The 16332-nt window shown below is 38.7% G+C and overlaps 1 protein-coding gene across 3 annotated transcripts; it reads left to right on the top strand.

Annotated features, from left to right (window-relative positions):
• Nucleotides 1-263: 263 nt before the first annotated feature.
• On the top strand, nt 264-8998 carry tcea3 (transcription elongation factor A (SII), 3). 3 transcript variants are annotated; one of them, XM_028581559.1, is made up of 21 exons: nt 264-490; nt 1197-1259; nt 1389-1494; nt 1614-1704; nt 2939-3466; nt 3546-3659; nt 3903-4004; nt 4089-4157; nt 4268-4372; nt 4514-4582; nt 5057-5116; nt 5288-5359; nt 5475-5543; nt 5639-5701; nt 5778-5852; nt 6626-6786; nt 6985-7041; nt 7173-7327; nt 7439-7585; nt 8430-8501; nt 8604-8998. In XM_028581559.1, the coding sequence occupies exons 1-21, from the start codon at nt 422-424 to the stop codon at nt 8610-8612; spliced, it is 2256 nt and encodes a 751-aa protein (XP_028437360.1). In that variant the 5' UTR covers nt 264-421; the 3' UTR covers nt 8613-8998. The 3 variants fall into 3 exon arrangements, with proteins under 3 accessions (XP_028437360.1, XP_028437361.1, XP_028437363.1); XM_028581560.1 differs by lacking the exons at nt 2939-3466; nt 3546-3659; nt 3903-4004; nt 4089-4157; nt 4268-4372; XM_028581562.1 differs by lacking the exons at nt 2939-3466; nt 3546-3659; nt 3903-4004; ... (1 more) ...; nt 4268-4372; nt 4514-4582.
• Nucleotides 8999-16332: the final 7334 nt, after the last annotated feature.

Genomic DNA, 16332 nt, shown 5'->3' with positions numbered 1-16332 from the left:
CAGTGATCAAGTGTCAGGCTGAACTTTGGCACAGCTGCAACTGGCACTGGTGTGCTAACTGGTAGCCAAAACAGAGCAATACATACGACAGAATATAGAGCCAATACAAATTAGAAGTACAAACGAGGAAGTACTGAAATAGTCTGACACTTTGAAATAACTTTAAACGAATCACCTTGAGAATTAGATATTTGTGCTGTGCCATAGTGTCCACTTCACCCCCTATATTTAGTTGTTGTCATGTGTCGTGCAGGTCAGCTGGGATCCTGCTGCAGGACACGCCTCTGGGCTGAATGGAGCTCGCGCCGTGCGAGAAGTCCGACTTGCAGTGGATCCAAAATTGTTTTGACCAGATTTCACGGATTTTAACAAGGATCTATAATCGATATTATTGAGTCTTTATAGTCGAGTAAATGCAGCGATGACGCGGGAGGAAGATCTCATTCGGATTGCAAAAAAATTGGACAAGATGGTGTCTCGAAATAACATGGTGAGACCGTATTTTGACACCCGCAGGTGGCGCGTCGTCCTGCCACATCGTGCAGTGTGTGCAGAAGGCCCGTAAATGTCTCTTCTTAAAAAGATCCTCCAGCTTTACGATGACAACAAGTTTGATTTCGTCTGAAAGGGTGTATTGGAAAAGCTTGCACATTTGTAATATGAACATGACTGTACTGTTAACAAATGGTCAACAGGTGTTTGGAGCGGGTTTCCAGACATTTCGCTCGCAGTCGACCCAGAGTGTGCAGCGCTATATGGGTCAACTTTAGTCAACTCGTTGGCAAGTTTTTGCAAAGTTTTTTGCTGGTTTTGTTATTGAACGGGGACTCATACAGGACGTAGTTTCATGGCGCTCTTGCACAGCTGTAAACGACAATACAGTAGCCTAGTAGAATAAAACTGAAAAACTATAATTTCTAGAATAAAGCAAACAATCAGAAATTCTTATGTAGGCTAAAGCCTGTTCTGAGATAATTATTTTTTAAATTTATGGAATCAATATATTTGTCTAAAACAATGACGGAAACTTAAAAATACAGAAGTGAAACTGTAACTGCTCACTTATCAGTTTGTGGTTTCTTTTTTGAAATATTCTCATTTGCGATCAAATCTGCATTTGTCAATATATTTCTAAACAAACATTCAAGATTTATAAGTTAAAAGTCTAAATGAAGTTAACTCTGTTGTGTGTGCAGGAGGGCGCCATGGACCTGCTGAGGGAACTGAAAGGTTTCAATATGACACTCAAACTTCTCCAGGTAGGTATTGTCCAGTGTATAGTTTATACTGGAGTACAATTAACTCATTCTTAGTCATACACCAACATGCCAAATGAGATAACAGCATGGTTTTTAAAAGCTCACAGTGTACATTTTTAATTGTTTTAGGAAACGAGGATCGGCATGTCTGTAAACGGTATCAGGAAGCACTGCACAGACGAGGAAGTCATTGCCTTGGCAAAGATCCTCATTAAAGACTGGAAAAGACTTCTGGGTACTTGATTTTGATACATGATTCACTGAGCAGTTAAATAGTTGTTTGTGCAATAAACACATCCATCAAGTGAATGATTTGCTGATATGATTCCCCCTTCCATGCAAACACTCACACAGACTCTGAGAAACCATCTGAAATGAAGAACGGTTTGGATTCCAGTAAAACAGCCGTGTCTCCACACAGCTCCCCCTCTGAGACACAAAGCAGGTCAGTACTTTAACAGCTGCTCCACAGAAACTCCACAGCTGACATGATGTTTAACACAGAAGCAGACAGAAACAAACAAGAGTGGTGAATGTGACCTAGCTGCTTTTAATATTAATCTAAAATGACATGGAATTGTGATGGAAATACAGATGTTCAGTGAAATGATGAGATGTTTGTCATATACACGCCACATCGCACCACACCAGACCTATATTTTTTGTACATGTTTATGTATTATGACCGTTAAATCAGAATGTAAAGACATTTGTTGTTTGTTTGCCATGGAAGCTTTTAAATGACTCTATTTACCAGTAGAATTTTCAACCCTCTGACAGCTGTAAGTGAATTTACGTCATTTAAGTGTCCAAAGAAAGACAGTATTCAGCACCAAGGACAGTGCTTTAGAATTAGAAATGAAAAGAATAAAAATAAAACGATAAAAGAAGCCTCATTTCATGTCAGAATTTCTAGCAACACATATCAAATGTATCCATCTGTTCTAACAGGTAAGGGATAATGTAGAGCGAGCCAGTCATTATTGAGAATTGAAGGGGTTCAATTTGCAATAATGACCTGCCTGCTCTGCTGCTTAGTACATGGCTACTTACTAAAGATATCAATAATTTGACACAAAAATGTTAATTTAAAAATGATTTTATTGATTTAAAAATGGTTTGAAAAAGTGATGATGGATGCTTCTGTTACTGAGGCTGTAATTTGGTAATTTTTCAAGCTAGTCCTGTTTCGAAGTGCAAATGTAGGACATTTCTAAAAAGGCTTTGAAAGTAGTGTATGTCCTATTTGTTTTTGTGTGAAGTTTTCATCTAAAGCAGTGGATTCTCTTCTAATGCCCCATTCTGACTGGAATATGTTCTGTTGGGTAGGTGGGGGGGATTGCAGTATTACTTGTGCTGGTCAGAGATTTTAATGCCACACATTTTTTGTTTGCTTATCCTGTGATTTAAGTTATTTCTGTGGAGGCATTAGCATTTTTACACACAAAGTTTGTGCGCGTTAACTTTCATCAGCTCAGTGAACAGTGTGACAAGAAAGAAGTAAAGATGAACTTTACAAGACACAAAACCCTGCCAGCTCATGATATAGGCTCTTGGATTTATTTTTAATTCTGTCCGAATGGGGCCTAAATTGCATTACAGCGACAAACCTGACGTAAGTGAAATGTTTGCTGGCTCTTGAACAGAGGTAAAGATGATACTTCCTTTGTTTCTGTTAGTCACAGGAGACTTGACGTCAAACCGAAACACGACTCAGATCCTGACAAAAAACACCCCGATAAAAACCGGAAAGAAAAACATAATATTGAACACTTAAACAAAAAGAGACACACGGATGACCCAAGTGATGAAAAGCAACCGGAGGAGCCCCAAAATGAGAAACATCTCCAAGAAATCAGAAAAGAGGAACATTTAGAAGAAACCAAAAAACAACACGTGGAGGACGCCCAAGTGGAATTGAATAAGAAACAGAAGCATTTACAAGACCTGCAGAGTGAGAAACACAGGCCAGAACCGAGAAAAGAAAGACCGTTAGGAGAGCCAAAGAAGATGAGACACATGGAAGAAGTCAAAAAGGAAAAAAAAACATCGGAGCCTAAGAAGCACAGCTACACAGATGACATGAAGAAGGATAAACAGAGAGAAGAAAGCAGACATGAGAGGTCGATAAAATCACCGCAACGAGAGAGACCGCCGACTGAACCCCAGAGAGAGAAACCTGCCTTTCACAAATCAATATTTGAAAGGTGAGACGGAGGTGGCTGAAAACTGATTACTACACATCAAAACATGCAACAGAGCTTCAGATTGAATTATTTATTTCAGGAAAGGAGTGATGGACAGCAGTGTTCTGTATCCCACCCGGTTCCCCTCTCCTCCTCGACATGCTCGGCCTCCTCTCTCGGTCAAACGCCCCTCTGTGGACCTGAAAAAAGAAAGGTCAGGACCGTTACATTGCCTGAGCTGAAGAGCATGATGGACTGAAATATTACTGCATGACCTAACCGTTTCTGATTCACTCATTAGCCGTGACATCTGTTCCTACAGTTTTATAACCAGACTCATGGCCTTACAGGATCCCCGCTGTGCATGGTGCATGCTGTGATGGGTCAGCCAGGTGTGGCTTTATTAAAAGGATTTTTTCTCACCGTTCTGACATGTACTGTTGTGACATTTGTTCAGAAAGGACAGTAAAGACTCTTCCTCCCGACATCCTCTTCCTCATGCTCCTCAACCGGCCTCTCTGCCGGCTAGGCGACATTCACTGGAAGTAAAGAAAGAGAGGTCAGGCGTGCTTCGGTGCATGTTTGAGTTTGTTTAGTGAGATTTTTGTGGAAACTTAAAAAAAATGTTCATTTTTTACATTAGGAAACTTACACCGGACCCAAATGCTCCATTTGCTCCTCTTCCTCTTCATCTTCATCCTCCTCCACCTAGGTCAGGGTCTGCATGCCAACTGCAATGCCTCACATTCATATTTGCTGATAATAATCCACTCTCATCATAAAGTGACTCAGATCAGCTCAAAAAGGTTTTGTTTCATTTAGAAAAGAGCCTCCTGACCCCAACGCTCCTCTTCCTCCACTTCCTCTTCACCTGCATCCCCCACCTCCTCAACCGAAGCGTCCCTCACTGGACGGGAAAAAAGAGAGGTCTGGATCCGATGAGTTCTCATTACAGGCCGCATGTAGTCACTGCCTTGAAGTATCTGGGAGGATTATTTTGAAGTAATAACCTGTGATTTCATTTGGAGTTTTCTTCTCTGCATTAAATCCTTGTGTTGTTTGCTACAGCAAAAAGGAGTCGTCAGACTATAAACCTCTTCCGCAGAAGAAGACGTCAGATCACATGAAGAAAGACAGGTCCGGGATCTGGGAATTATTCTGTCTCTCATTCATCCTTGACAAAAATACTTTGCTGTTGTATCTGGAGGAGCAGTAACCTCAAACTGTAATCTCTGTTTTTCCTTAGTTTTAGACGAAATATTGACACAATATAGTACATGACGGTAATGCAGTGTGTAGTGCTGTTATGAGAGTTGTATCGGTGATAAAGCCTTTTCTTTTTATGTGGCTACAAAGGAAATAAAGAATAAAAAATGTTGTGAAGTCAATTGAATACGTTTGTCCATATAACCAGTAGATTGATGGCATTTCAAAGGATATACTACTGTAAGCTTTACAGATTTAAGGTTTATACTTTTCCACTATTTTACTATTATTCTCCCATCCTGATATACTAGGAAATCATTCCCATCTTTATTTAAAGCTGGTGTACAGTGACTTACTGTAAAAAAGAACTTTGTTGTTGGTACAAAGACTGTTTTCTTTTTGCAGGAAAGACTCATCGGACAGCAAAGTGTCTAAAAAACACTCTGATGAAGCCAAGAGAGAAAGGTTGGCCAGTCATGAGTGTGAAAATGCTTGTTAAGCTGCGAAACATTGTGGTTGTGTGTTTTGACTTGAGCTTCTTCGAACAGTTTTTTTTTCTTACACCAACATACTGCATACTTTTACTGTCTGCGAGTGGATTTGTTCGAGACTCAAACAAATGTTTCCTTTTGTCAGGAAAGATTCATCTGACTCTAAACCACCACTTCCCAAAAGTCCCAGTTTGGATGTCAAAAAGGAAAAACACAGGTGTGCAGGAGCAGGAAAATAAATTTCCCCAGACGTTGCATCTGAATTTATGCTGCTTCCGACATAATGTGTATTTTATTGGCGTCGGTGTCACAACTTTCTCTTTTGTTTTCAGGAAGGACTCCTGCGACTCAAAGCCTGGCCAACCTGTTAAACGTCAATCAGCTGACTTCAAACCTGACAGGTAGGACTGGTATCCACGTCTCATACTTGGAAATGAAAGAGAACTAAACATTGTCAATAAATCCAAATTTAATGAAAGTGCATTACTCACTGTAGGCGGGAATCCATCGATTCAAAGAAAAGCAGCCCACCCCCAGCAAAGAAGCTCACAGTTGAAAGGTAAATTATTTGTTTAGTTTCACAAGTTTGTTTCAATGGAAAGCATGAAGATGATGCTGTTGACTTTATATTACAGAAGAGAGTCTCACGGCTCTAAGACTTCTCAGCCTGGACCTCCACAGAGGAAGCCCTCTACTGATAGTATTGAAAGGTATTTCTTTATTTAAACAATATTCAAGTCATTGTAGTTTGAGTATTACAATGTATTCTGATGATACTTATGATTATTTTATATTCAATCTAGTTTAAGTACACTCATTTTAAGTAAGGAGGGCCATTTTATGAAATATAAGATCAATGATAATAAACTGGATGTTGCTATTTGGCACAGAGAATTATCACGCCACTCTGCAGGTTCCCCTCAGCTTGGGGAACGTTTCAGCATTTCAGTTATTCTTTTGGTTTTACAGCCTGCAGCTGTACTGTTTGGTTTAGTCTCATGGCTCTCATCAGCCTGATTTCCAGCAGCATCCGGATGTTTTTGGTGATAAACTCACCAAAAAATTCACAGCACACTGCAATATGTTTTAGAAGAAGAAAACAGATCTAAAACACAAAATCCAAGTCAATGCTTTTGTTATTCCTGCTAGATGTGTAAATCTGCAATTGTTTGCTAACATGTTAGCCATGCCCTCTTTATAAGGTGATAATACGTCAGTGTGTTCCGCTTTCCCCAAATGGACAAAAATAATAATTATGGCTGCTTGCCGGTGATGAACGGGATTCAGTTGACATGTGGAAAGGGCCTCAGTTTTGTCCTTTACATATATTTAGTAAGGTTTAAAAAAATGAAATGCTTCAGAAAAAAAAGATCAGTCGTTCAAATCCCAGGCTCAGTTTGGACGCCTCTCTTTCCATTCTAATCAGGCCAAATACACCAGATGTGATGTCACACACTTTGCTTTGATGTGTCCTTTTCTGCAGGAAGGGCAAAATTGATACCCCTAAAACTCCCACCACCCCGACCAGCCCCATGTCACCCAGCTTCAGTTCTGCCGGGGGTCCGCTATCACCTCACCTCGCTACCGGAGACTCCGTCAGGGACAAGTGCATTGAGATGCTGGCAGCTGCCCTGCGCACAAACAGTGAGGCTGATAGTACACTTAACCACAGAGAGTACACACTACAGCAGCTCATGTGCTCTAAATATGCTGACAAAGTAGCATACAAATCAAGCTCTGGATAGTGGAACTTAGCAGCCATATACGGCATAAGGAACACACACAAATCTCACTATAGTGTGCAGTTTATTAACATGATTTCTTTTTTACTGGTCTTCACAGACGACTTCAAGGATTTTGGAACTAACTGTGACAGCATGGCTGCAGAGATCGAAGATCATATCCTTCAATTTAGCTGATTATTTGCTGTCGTGATTGGTTTGACTAATCAGCAGTTAATTCACTGATTATCCAAATGGAAGGTATCCCATTTGACATCCTTACTATGTCCCTTAACTCTACGGTCGCACATATCTACCAGGAGACAAAGGCTACTGATATGAAATACAAAAACAGAGTCCGCAGTCGCATCAGCAACCTGAAGGACCCGAAGAACCCTGGGCTACGCAGAAACGTCCTCGCAGGAAGCATTGACTTGAGCCGCATCGCAAGCATGTCTGCTGAGGTACAGAACGCTGCAACGGCACACTACACCATTGATGAACTCCTTTCATGGTGAATAGATTTGCTTTTATGTCCCTCTGCTCCATTTTGTCACATTTCTGTCTTTATGCAGGAGATGGCCAGTGACGAGTTGAGAAAGCTGAGGAACGTTCTCACCCAGGAGGCTATCAGGGAGCACCAAATGGCCAAAACTGGTGGCACCACCACCGACCTGCTGCAGTGCGGCAAGTGCAGGAAGAAGAACTGCACCTACAACCAGGTAAACAGGCACTCTACTCTACTTCTACCTACTTATTTCACATGCACAACCTCTTGCTACGTTGTTACAGTAAACCTCACTTTAAAGCGACTTTATGTAACTTTTAGCCCTACAGGTTGTCTCTTGGAACTACCCGCCGCGAGTTGTAGTTCCAATGAGACAACCTGTAGGGGGACCGTCCCCCTCCTCTCATTGTCTCATATGTCTCATTGGAACTACAGCTGCAGCTAAAAGTTACATAGTGTTGCTTTAAGGTGTATTTTAGCTCTAATGGGACTTTTAGAGGCAGAGACAGGTGTGTGTGTGTGTGTGTGTGTGTGTGTGTGTGTGTGTGTGTGTGTGTGTGTGTGTGTGTATGTGTGTGTCTTGCAACTTAGGGTTGATGTGGAGTTTTAACAAAGAAAAATAAATCGTTAGAGAAAGAAAAAGTATGTTTAAAGTATTTAACATAAAGTAGTAAGAAGGGTTGTGTGCAGAAGTCAATGAAGGGGGAAGAAAACCAAAGGAAGGTTACATTGTGGGGTGTATGAAATAAACATGTATTTATTTTGAATTTCCCTTGTAAAACCGTATGATTCCCTGACCTTTTCATTGGGAGAGCATGCTATAATACAGAGTATATAAACAGAGTTTTTTTTCCCCAGTGATATTTTGCGTGTATGTTCAGTTATGAGAAGCAGGTGGATGCAGTAATTATCTCTTTGTCTGAGTTCAAAAGCTGTTTTTATGAATATTTTAGTATCAGATATCAAAGGAATGGATGTCTGGAAACCTGTCTGTAACGTTGATTTTGTAATTGATTGATGACATGTGATGTGTGTGTGTGTGTGTGTGTGTGTTTTAGGTGCAGACACGCAGTGCTGATGAGCCAATGACCACATTTGTACTGTGTAATGAGTGTGGTAACCGATGGAAGGTAAGTTTTTTTCCCCCAACCTTTATTTTAATTACTCATATCTTTTGTACTTACAATTATTTTATAAAAACTATATATTTTTTTTCTTCTTCTAAATTTCAGTTCTGCTGATGCCTTCCAGATGACACCAGGTTTTTTAGTCCCAGCATAATGTACTGCATTTCTTTTTCTATAATGGGGGGTTATAAATTATTGCAGCTAATAAGGTTAACAAATAATAGTGTTCTTACAATTTTTACTTGACATTTTGAGATTTGTAAGCATGAGCTAATAATCAGGGTTTGCTTTATGTGGAATTGAAGACTGAGCATGATTGTCAGACTGATGACTGTTAACACATCAATAATGATCAGGGTGCTGTCATGATGGAAAGACCATCCAGTTAATATGCTTTGCATACTACAGCAGTTCACTTTGTATATATCTAATAAAACTGCATAAATCATTAGTACAATGGCTTTTTAAACTCCCGTTTTAATAAAGAATTTTGACAATCAGTCTTACTCAGTCACTTCCCACATCATCATCATCATCATCATCATCAATGTCTTGTGTCACAGAATATACTGTTTGCCTTCACGTATGGTTTAGATTGTTTTGCCATACTAGCTGAGGTTTACTACAGTTTACATTTTTATCAGTATCTAGTTTTTTTTTCATCATTTCAATAAACTCGTAGAGACTGACTAAACTGAAGAAATAAATAAAAACTGAGCATTGGATTTACAATTTGCATTACACAGTACATTACTAATATTCTAAGAGAGCCAAGTTTAAACATACAATTGACATGCTAATAGTTATGAAAACAATCCATAAAGCATTGCACAGATAAGTATTCTTTCAAAGAAAGATTTTATTAATGAAAAAGGTGCAATTGCATTTGTAAATTATTTTCTGTTGCACCGCTGAAAACATACAGTAGATGGCAACAATAATAACTTAAAACACAGGCAGCATCATTTCTGAATATTGAATCTTTTCTTTCAGGTTACTGATCACAAGCAAATTAGATGCTTGTTTGTTACTGCCAGTTCAGCTGTCTGGTAAAGCCAGAGGAAAGTGCTGCTGAAGATTAACGGGACAATATTAAAGCCAAACAAAACAAAACAAATTCCTAAACATTACTGAATTTGACATACTTGATGAGAAATATGTTTGTGCCTTGAGCAATGTGCAAATTATACTCCATCAATTCTGTGTTTCTGAAGATACTGGACTGCATGCAGTACATCTGATATATAAATAATATAAAATGTGGTGGTAATGTGAGAAATATGGTCTGTAGAAATTATAGAAAGGAAAAGCTTCTCGGCCACCCTCTGGCTAAGTATCCACCATCTGGTTTCCTGTGAGTTGAAGCCACATTCATTTATTTCTTCTGCATCATTTCACCATTATACGTCCTCTTCTGTTTTGCATGTAAAACTCAGAAAGCATCAACACTGATTTTCTACACTGGTGCACTGGTGTTATAATCATCATCCCTGTTTTATCTTGGAATCTAAAAGTAAGCAGAAAAATATCACCTGAAATTCAATTTCAAAGCGACACCTAAAAAAACAAATTCGATTAACTAGGACTTCTAATTGTTAATTTCAAACAAGCAAGTATAAATGAATATATTACTTGCTGTAACAATTTGTTCATGGTTCCTGCAACATAATTCACCATATTTCTCACTTAGTGGCAGATGCTCTGCTCTGTGACATCTGTGTCCCCAACAGTTGGTGAGAAGAGATATGAGAAAATAAAAGCTGTTGAAACAATAACACTTCATACTATTCCCAAAGTGAATAATTCTCTCAAATAATGGCAACATACAAATAAAAAATAATTTATACAATCATAGCAAATTGTCTTTAAATAAAAGTAAATAGATTTAGATAGGTAGTTTTGCACATGTTTTATTACTAGCCACTCTAGGCTGATTATTATAGCCTTAGCTTTTCCAATACACTTGTTTACTTTTATGCCAAAGTTGGACCTTGTAGCTTGGGGGAAATCAATCGGATGGGGTCACTGCAATGAGAGATGACATTTTGAAGACCAGTTACAGAAAAAAAACAAGTCTGCATATTTGTTAAATTCTGGATATAAATGGACTGGATATGATGTGAAAGTCTTTTAATTGTGTTTCTTTGCCACATTCCACTTTTACAAAACTTTTTCAAAAACTGTCTGGTATTTGGGAATGAAGATGCAGTTTTGACTCCATCGTAAATCAAAATAATGAATTATGTTATAAGAACGTATACTAAATTACGAGGTTATGTTCAGATGCTCCAGAAGTTTTAATTTAGCTCCCCTGTTTATTTTTGACGCAATACTTTAAAGTGATGTGTTGGATTTGCAAGGTATGTCTGCATCAGGACTGGGTCATTGATGGTTTGCTTTCTGTTTTTCTGACAAGACCTATAAATCTATACAGTAAATATGTGGCTTGACATGCCATGTCAAGTTGATCAAAGACACACTGTGATGTGAACTCAGTATAGATGTTACAGTCGCTCTCTCTTGAGCACATGTGTGCCACTCCATCACTGACAGCCACATACAGGCACTGTCCAATCACGTAACTCCATCTGCTTCAAAACAAACAGACCTCAGGAGTTTAAGTGACTGTCAGTATGAATTCCTTTCACTACACGGCAGAACATTTGGACATAATTACATCTCTGTCAGGCATTGCCGGAATCTTTCCATTAAGTTCACACCGAATTCAGTAGTGTGTTAATGGCAGGTTAAATGCTGCTATAATTTTGTCTACTTTGTCTTGAAAACCTAAAAAATTGAAAGTCTTAACAGGCAAGACTCTTCACTCTGCACTCCACACAGCTCATACTGTTAGTATTCATAAAAGCTCATTGCATTGTTGACTTGTGGAAGTCTTCTTTGTCTAAAATGTTTTTCTGCAGTGTTATGATGAGTATGTACCCTCTCAGCCTCCTTTTGTTGTTGCAGCTGCATGCAGCCTCTCTATAAATGTAAATGAATCTGACTTGCATACAGTATAATCGGTCAGGCAATTAAAAATACTAAACACTTGAACGATAGATGTATAGCTGAATGTGCTTTGAACAGTATACAGGTGTATTGCTGAATATATTTTCTAAAATGAACACACTTTCATGAACAATGGTGAGATCATTTATCTGATATTTACTTAAATCAAATTCAGTCACACCCATGTTTTACAATTTGATAGCCGTGCTGGATGCATGTATGTCCATTTCCTTCCGCTTTCTTTGTGTTGGAATTTTAAACTCCAGTGGATTTATGAGGACTCTGGTTAACTGCTGCTCAGATCGCTGCATGGTAAATTGAGACAGCTAGCCAGACTATCTGTCCAATCTGAGTTTTTGAGAATCTTTTTGAGAATCCCTTTCTAACAATGTGCTTAGGGAGGCAATCTGACTTTCACACGAGGCACACTGAGCTTCCAAGTGAAGCCATGTCCACCAACTGCTGCACTGCCTCCTGTACTAAATCATACCAGACATACCAGGAGAAGAACAGAAACAGGCCCTTTTTGGACAGCTACTGTCCTCACATTTCTTGCACAGCACACACCATTCTTACACAGGATGTTCAGCAGGGTGTTATATCTCTCACAGTATTAAACATTAAGCGATAGGAGTTAGGGTTTTTGAGGTAGGAGCAAGACTATCAAAGGTGTGCCAGAGCCTCGTTTCTGTGAGAAGAACTCTGAGACAGAAGTTGTCATGGCAACCTTTTACTGCAGTTGATCACAGATGATCTGATCCCTGACGTCCTTCGTCCTTCTCTCAAAAATCACGTCAGGGGTCACCAATTGTTGGCGTATTCTTTGAGTTTTTGAGAAAGCAGAGAGGCTTGGGTCCAATGAAGATTTAACAAAAATATTTAATAATGAAATGACATGACAGAACAGGATTTTACGCTGCAGCGGACTGAAAAGATGCTCCTCCCTTGTGGATTCACATTCAACAGTCCCAAACTGGCATGACAGCAGGGATAGACAAAAGGTTTCTTCCTGCCGTGTGACAAAAGAAGGGCTGCCCCCTCGATCATTTGGAACAAAGACCGTCATGATCTAATTATCTTGAGAAAATTAGGAATCAGTATGAAACCGAAAGATATTGATTGGGTCTAACAGTATTGATACAATCCTTCAGCCTTAACGCAGCTGCAGCGTATATATTGTGAATACATTGAAACATAAAAGTACATAGACATCAAAGATCAGCATTGTTTTAACTTTTTTAAACTCAACAATCCCTACTTTCACAACATGTATTGGTGTGAAATCACTATAAATGTCACTGAAAATAAAGTCATTACATAAACTAATGTAAAAATATAACAAAAAATGTAAACATTAGCAAACAAAAGTTGCAAAAAATAAATCATGATTTATACAAGGAATTAATGTTCTTCTCTGACCTCACTATCTGACTCCTCATCTAGTTTCAATAGGTGCTATTTCTCTTAGCACAAACTTCCCCTCTTAAGGAACAAATGGTGTAGGTGTTATCCTTCTATTAACTTCTGGCATGGTCCCTAATTGGGGGCACAAGTAATACAGTCTTACATGTGTGTTTTTGCTGAATATCGAACCCAATCAAGCTAAGTATTTATGTGTTTCAGTGTTTCTGTTGCGATTGCTGGATTATTATCAAAATAGGTAACTAGCTGTGGGTTCTTTCTACCGAGTGGAGTGGTTTTGGTTGTGGTAAACGGTGGGCGGCTTGAACTCAAAAAATGGCGTTATTTTGTGTTTGATGTAACAGCCGGTTTCACTCACAGTGATGAAATGTTTTGTTTTAACACTAAACTGAAGCAAAAGCAGACATAGGCCTACTTAATTAAATCAGGAGACACTTTGTTGATCAGGTAAAAAACACAATGGGAACTTAAATCAGTCAACAGGAAAAGATTCTGCGCCAACTCCCCAGATTCCGCGACTAAGCAGACATGTCCACGCCTGCAGTGCTACTGACTGCATTCACTGGTACTGCGCCTTTCAACATCGCTGGAAAAACCCTACATTTTAAAATAAGACTAACTCACAACTACATGCTTGGCATTTCACTTTTAAAATTTAACAATTACCATAGGTAAAATGAGGTTACTATTTTGATGAGTGCATGGATAAATGTATACAAAACTAAGCAGCTTTTTTGAGTTCTTGACTGAATTAAAATACAATTGATTCTCGCTGCTTTAATATTGTCATTACTGATGTCTTTCCTTTTGTTTACTTTCAGAGATAGAAGATAACTGCCTGTCTCTAACATTTTTCCCACATCATCCCTGGTTTTTAGTAGCCTTTTGCCCAACCTAGACCAATTTTTTACATTACTTTAGGTGGTACAGTATGGAGTATACATTGTATGAAATAAAAAATCTAAAGAAATGGTAAGTGGTACTACGCTGTATTCTGGTCCTGACCTGTATGCATTTGTGGTGTCTTGTAATCCCATCCATCCATTCCCTATTGCTATTGTTAAACAATTGATATTATCTCTCTCTCAGTGACAGTGTGACCTATGTATGTCAATACAGCTACTGCTATTAATACTTATCTAGTGTTATACGGATGTGCACCAAGTATTAGGCACACTGTGCAAATTCCTTGCGGAATTTTCTAGTTTGCTCTTACCATTGTATGTGTGTACTTTGTCCATAGCAAGGCAAGGCAAGGCAAGGCAGCTTTATTTATATAGCACATTTCAGCAACAGGGCAATTCAAAGTGCTTTACATAAAACATTAAAGAGCAGTTAGAAAACAAGTAAAAAACAATAATAAACAAATTAAAAACATTAAAAGACAAGAATAAAATTGATAGTGCAGTATAAGAATAAAAGTTACAGTGCAGTATAAGAAATTAAAGTTAATAAAATAGATTATTTAAAGAAAAGCCACATCAAAAAGATAGGTCTTTAGCTTAGATTTAAAAGAACTGAGAGTTGCAGCGGACCTACAGGTTTCTGGGAGTTTGTTCCAGATATGTGGAGCATAAAAACTGAACGCTGCTTCCCCCTGTTTAGTTCTGACTCTGGCGACAACAAGTAGACCTGTCCCAGACGACCTGAGAGGTCTGGGTGGGTCATAATGTAGTAACAGATCAGAAATGTATTTTGGCCCTAAACCGTTTAGTGATTTATAAACCAGTAAAAGTATTTTGAAATCAATTCTTTGAGGCACTGGAAGCCAGTGTAGAGACTTCAGTACTGGAGTGATGTGATCCACTTTCTTGGTTTTAGTGAGGACTTGAGCAGCAGCGTTTTGAATCAGCCGCAGCTGTCTGATTGATTTTTTAGGGAGACCTGTAAAGACACCGTTACAGTAGTCAAGTCTACTGAAGATAAAAGCATGGACAAGTTTTTCCAGATCCTGCTGAGACATAAGCCCTTTAACCCTTGATATATTTTTAAGGTGATAATAGGCTGATTTTTTTAATTATGTTAATGTGCTTTTTAAAATTTAGGTCTGAGTCCATGACTACACCAAGATTTCTTGCTTTGTCTGTTGTTTTTAACATTGTCGTTTTGAAGCTGAGCGCTGACTTTCAATCGTTCCTCTTTTGCTCCAAAAACAACCACCTCCGTTTTTCTTCATTTAATTTAAGAAAGTTCTGGCACATCCAATCATTAATCTGTTCAATGCACATATTTAATTGTTGTATTGGGCTATAGTTCCCTGGCGATAAGGTTATGTAAATTTGTGTGTCATCCGCATAACTATGGTAACTTATTTTGTTGTTTTCCATAATCTGAGCCAGTGGAAGCATGTAGATGTTGAACAGAAGAGGCCCCAGAACTGAGCCTTGGGGAACTCCGCATGTCATATTTGTATGCTCAGATGTATAATTACCTATAGACACAAAGTAGTCCCTATTCTTTAAATAGGATTCAAACCACTTTAGTACTGAGCCAGAAAGACCAACCCAGTTTTCCAATCGGTCAAGCAATATGTCATGGTCTACCGTATCAAATGCTGCACTGAGATCAAGTAATACTAAGACTGAAATTTTGCCACTATCTGTGTTTAAGTGGATGTCATTAAAGACTTTAACAAGAGCTGTCTCAGTGCTGTGGTGTGGTCGAAAACCTGACTGGAAGGCATCAAAACTGTTGTTTAGCGATAAGAAAAGGTTGAGTTGTTGAAAAACCACTTTTTCTATGATTTTACTTAAAAATGGAAGGTTTGATATTGGCCTATAGTTGCTCATTAGTGTCATGTCTAGATTGTTCTTTTTTAGGAGTGGCTTGATGACTGCCGTTTTCAGGGCCTGTGGGAAGATACCTGAGAGCAGAGATGTGTTTACAATCTGTAGAAGATCAGAAGCCAAACAATTCTAAACATTTTTGAAAACACCCGTTGGTAGAATATCAATGCAACAGGAGGAGGTTTTCAGATGTTGTATTATGTCCTCCAGGTTTTTAAGGTTGATCGTATGAAATTGTGTCATGTTGGAATTTGTTTTGCGTGCACACTGTGACAACACATATTCTGTACTTGATATGGAAGCACTGACTGTTTGTCTAATTTTCTGAATTTTGTCTGTGAAGAAGGAGGCAAAGTCATTGCAAGCCTTGGTAGACAACAGTTCAGATGCTATTGGTACTGGAGGGTTTGTTAATCTACAACAACAGTAGCAAACAAAGCACGTGAATTATTATTGTTTCTGGCAATAATGTCAGAGAAAAAGGACCGCCTTGCATTCCTTAGTTCCAGATTATGAATGCGAAGTCTCTCTTTATAAGTGTTATAATGGACCTCGAGATTAGATTTTCGCCAACTGCGTTCAGCTTTTCGACACTCTCTTTTTTCTGTTCTCACAAC

Source organism: Perca flavescens, chromosome 6, assembly GCF_004354835.1.
Source record: "Perca flavescens isolate YP-PL-M2 chromosome 6, PFLA_1.0, whole genome shotgun sequence".
Classification (NCBI taxonomy): Eukaryota; Metazoa; Chordata; class Actinopteri; order Perciformes; family Percidae; genus Perca; species Perca flavescens.
Note: the sequence above shows the minus strand (reverse complement) of the source record. Positions and strands in the feature narration are given on the sequence as shown.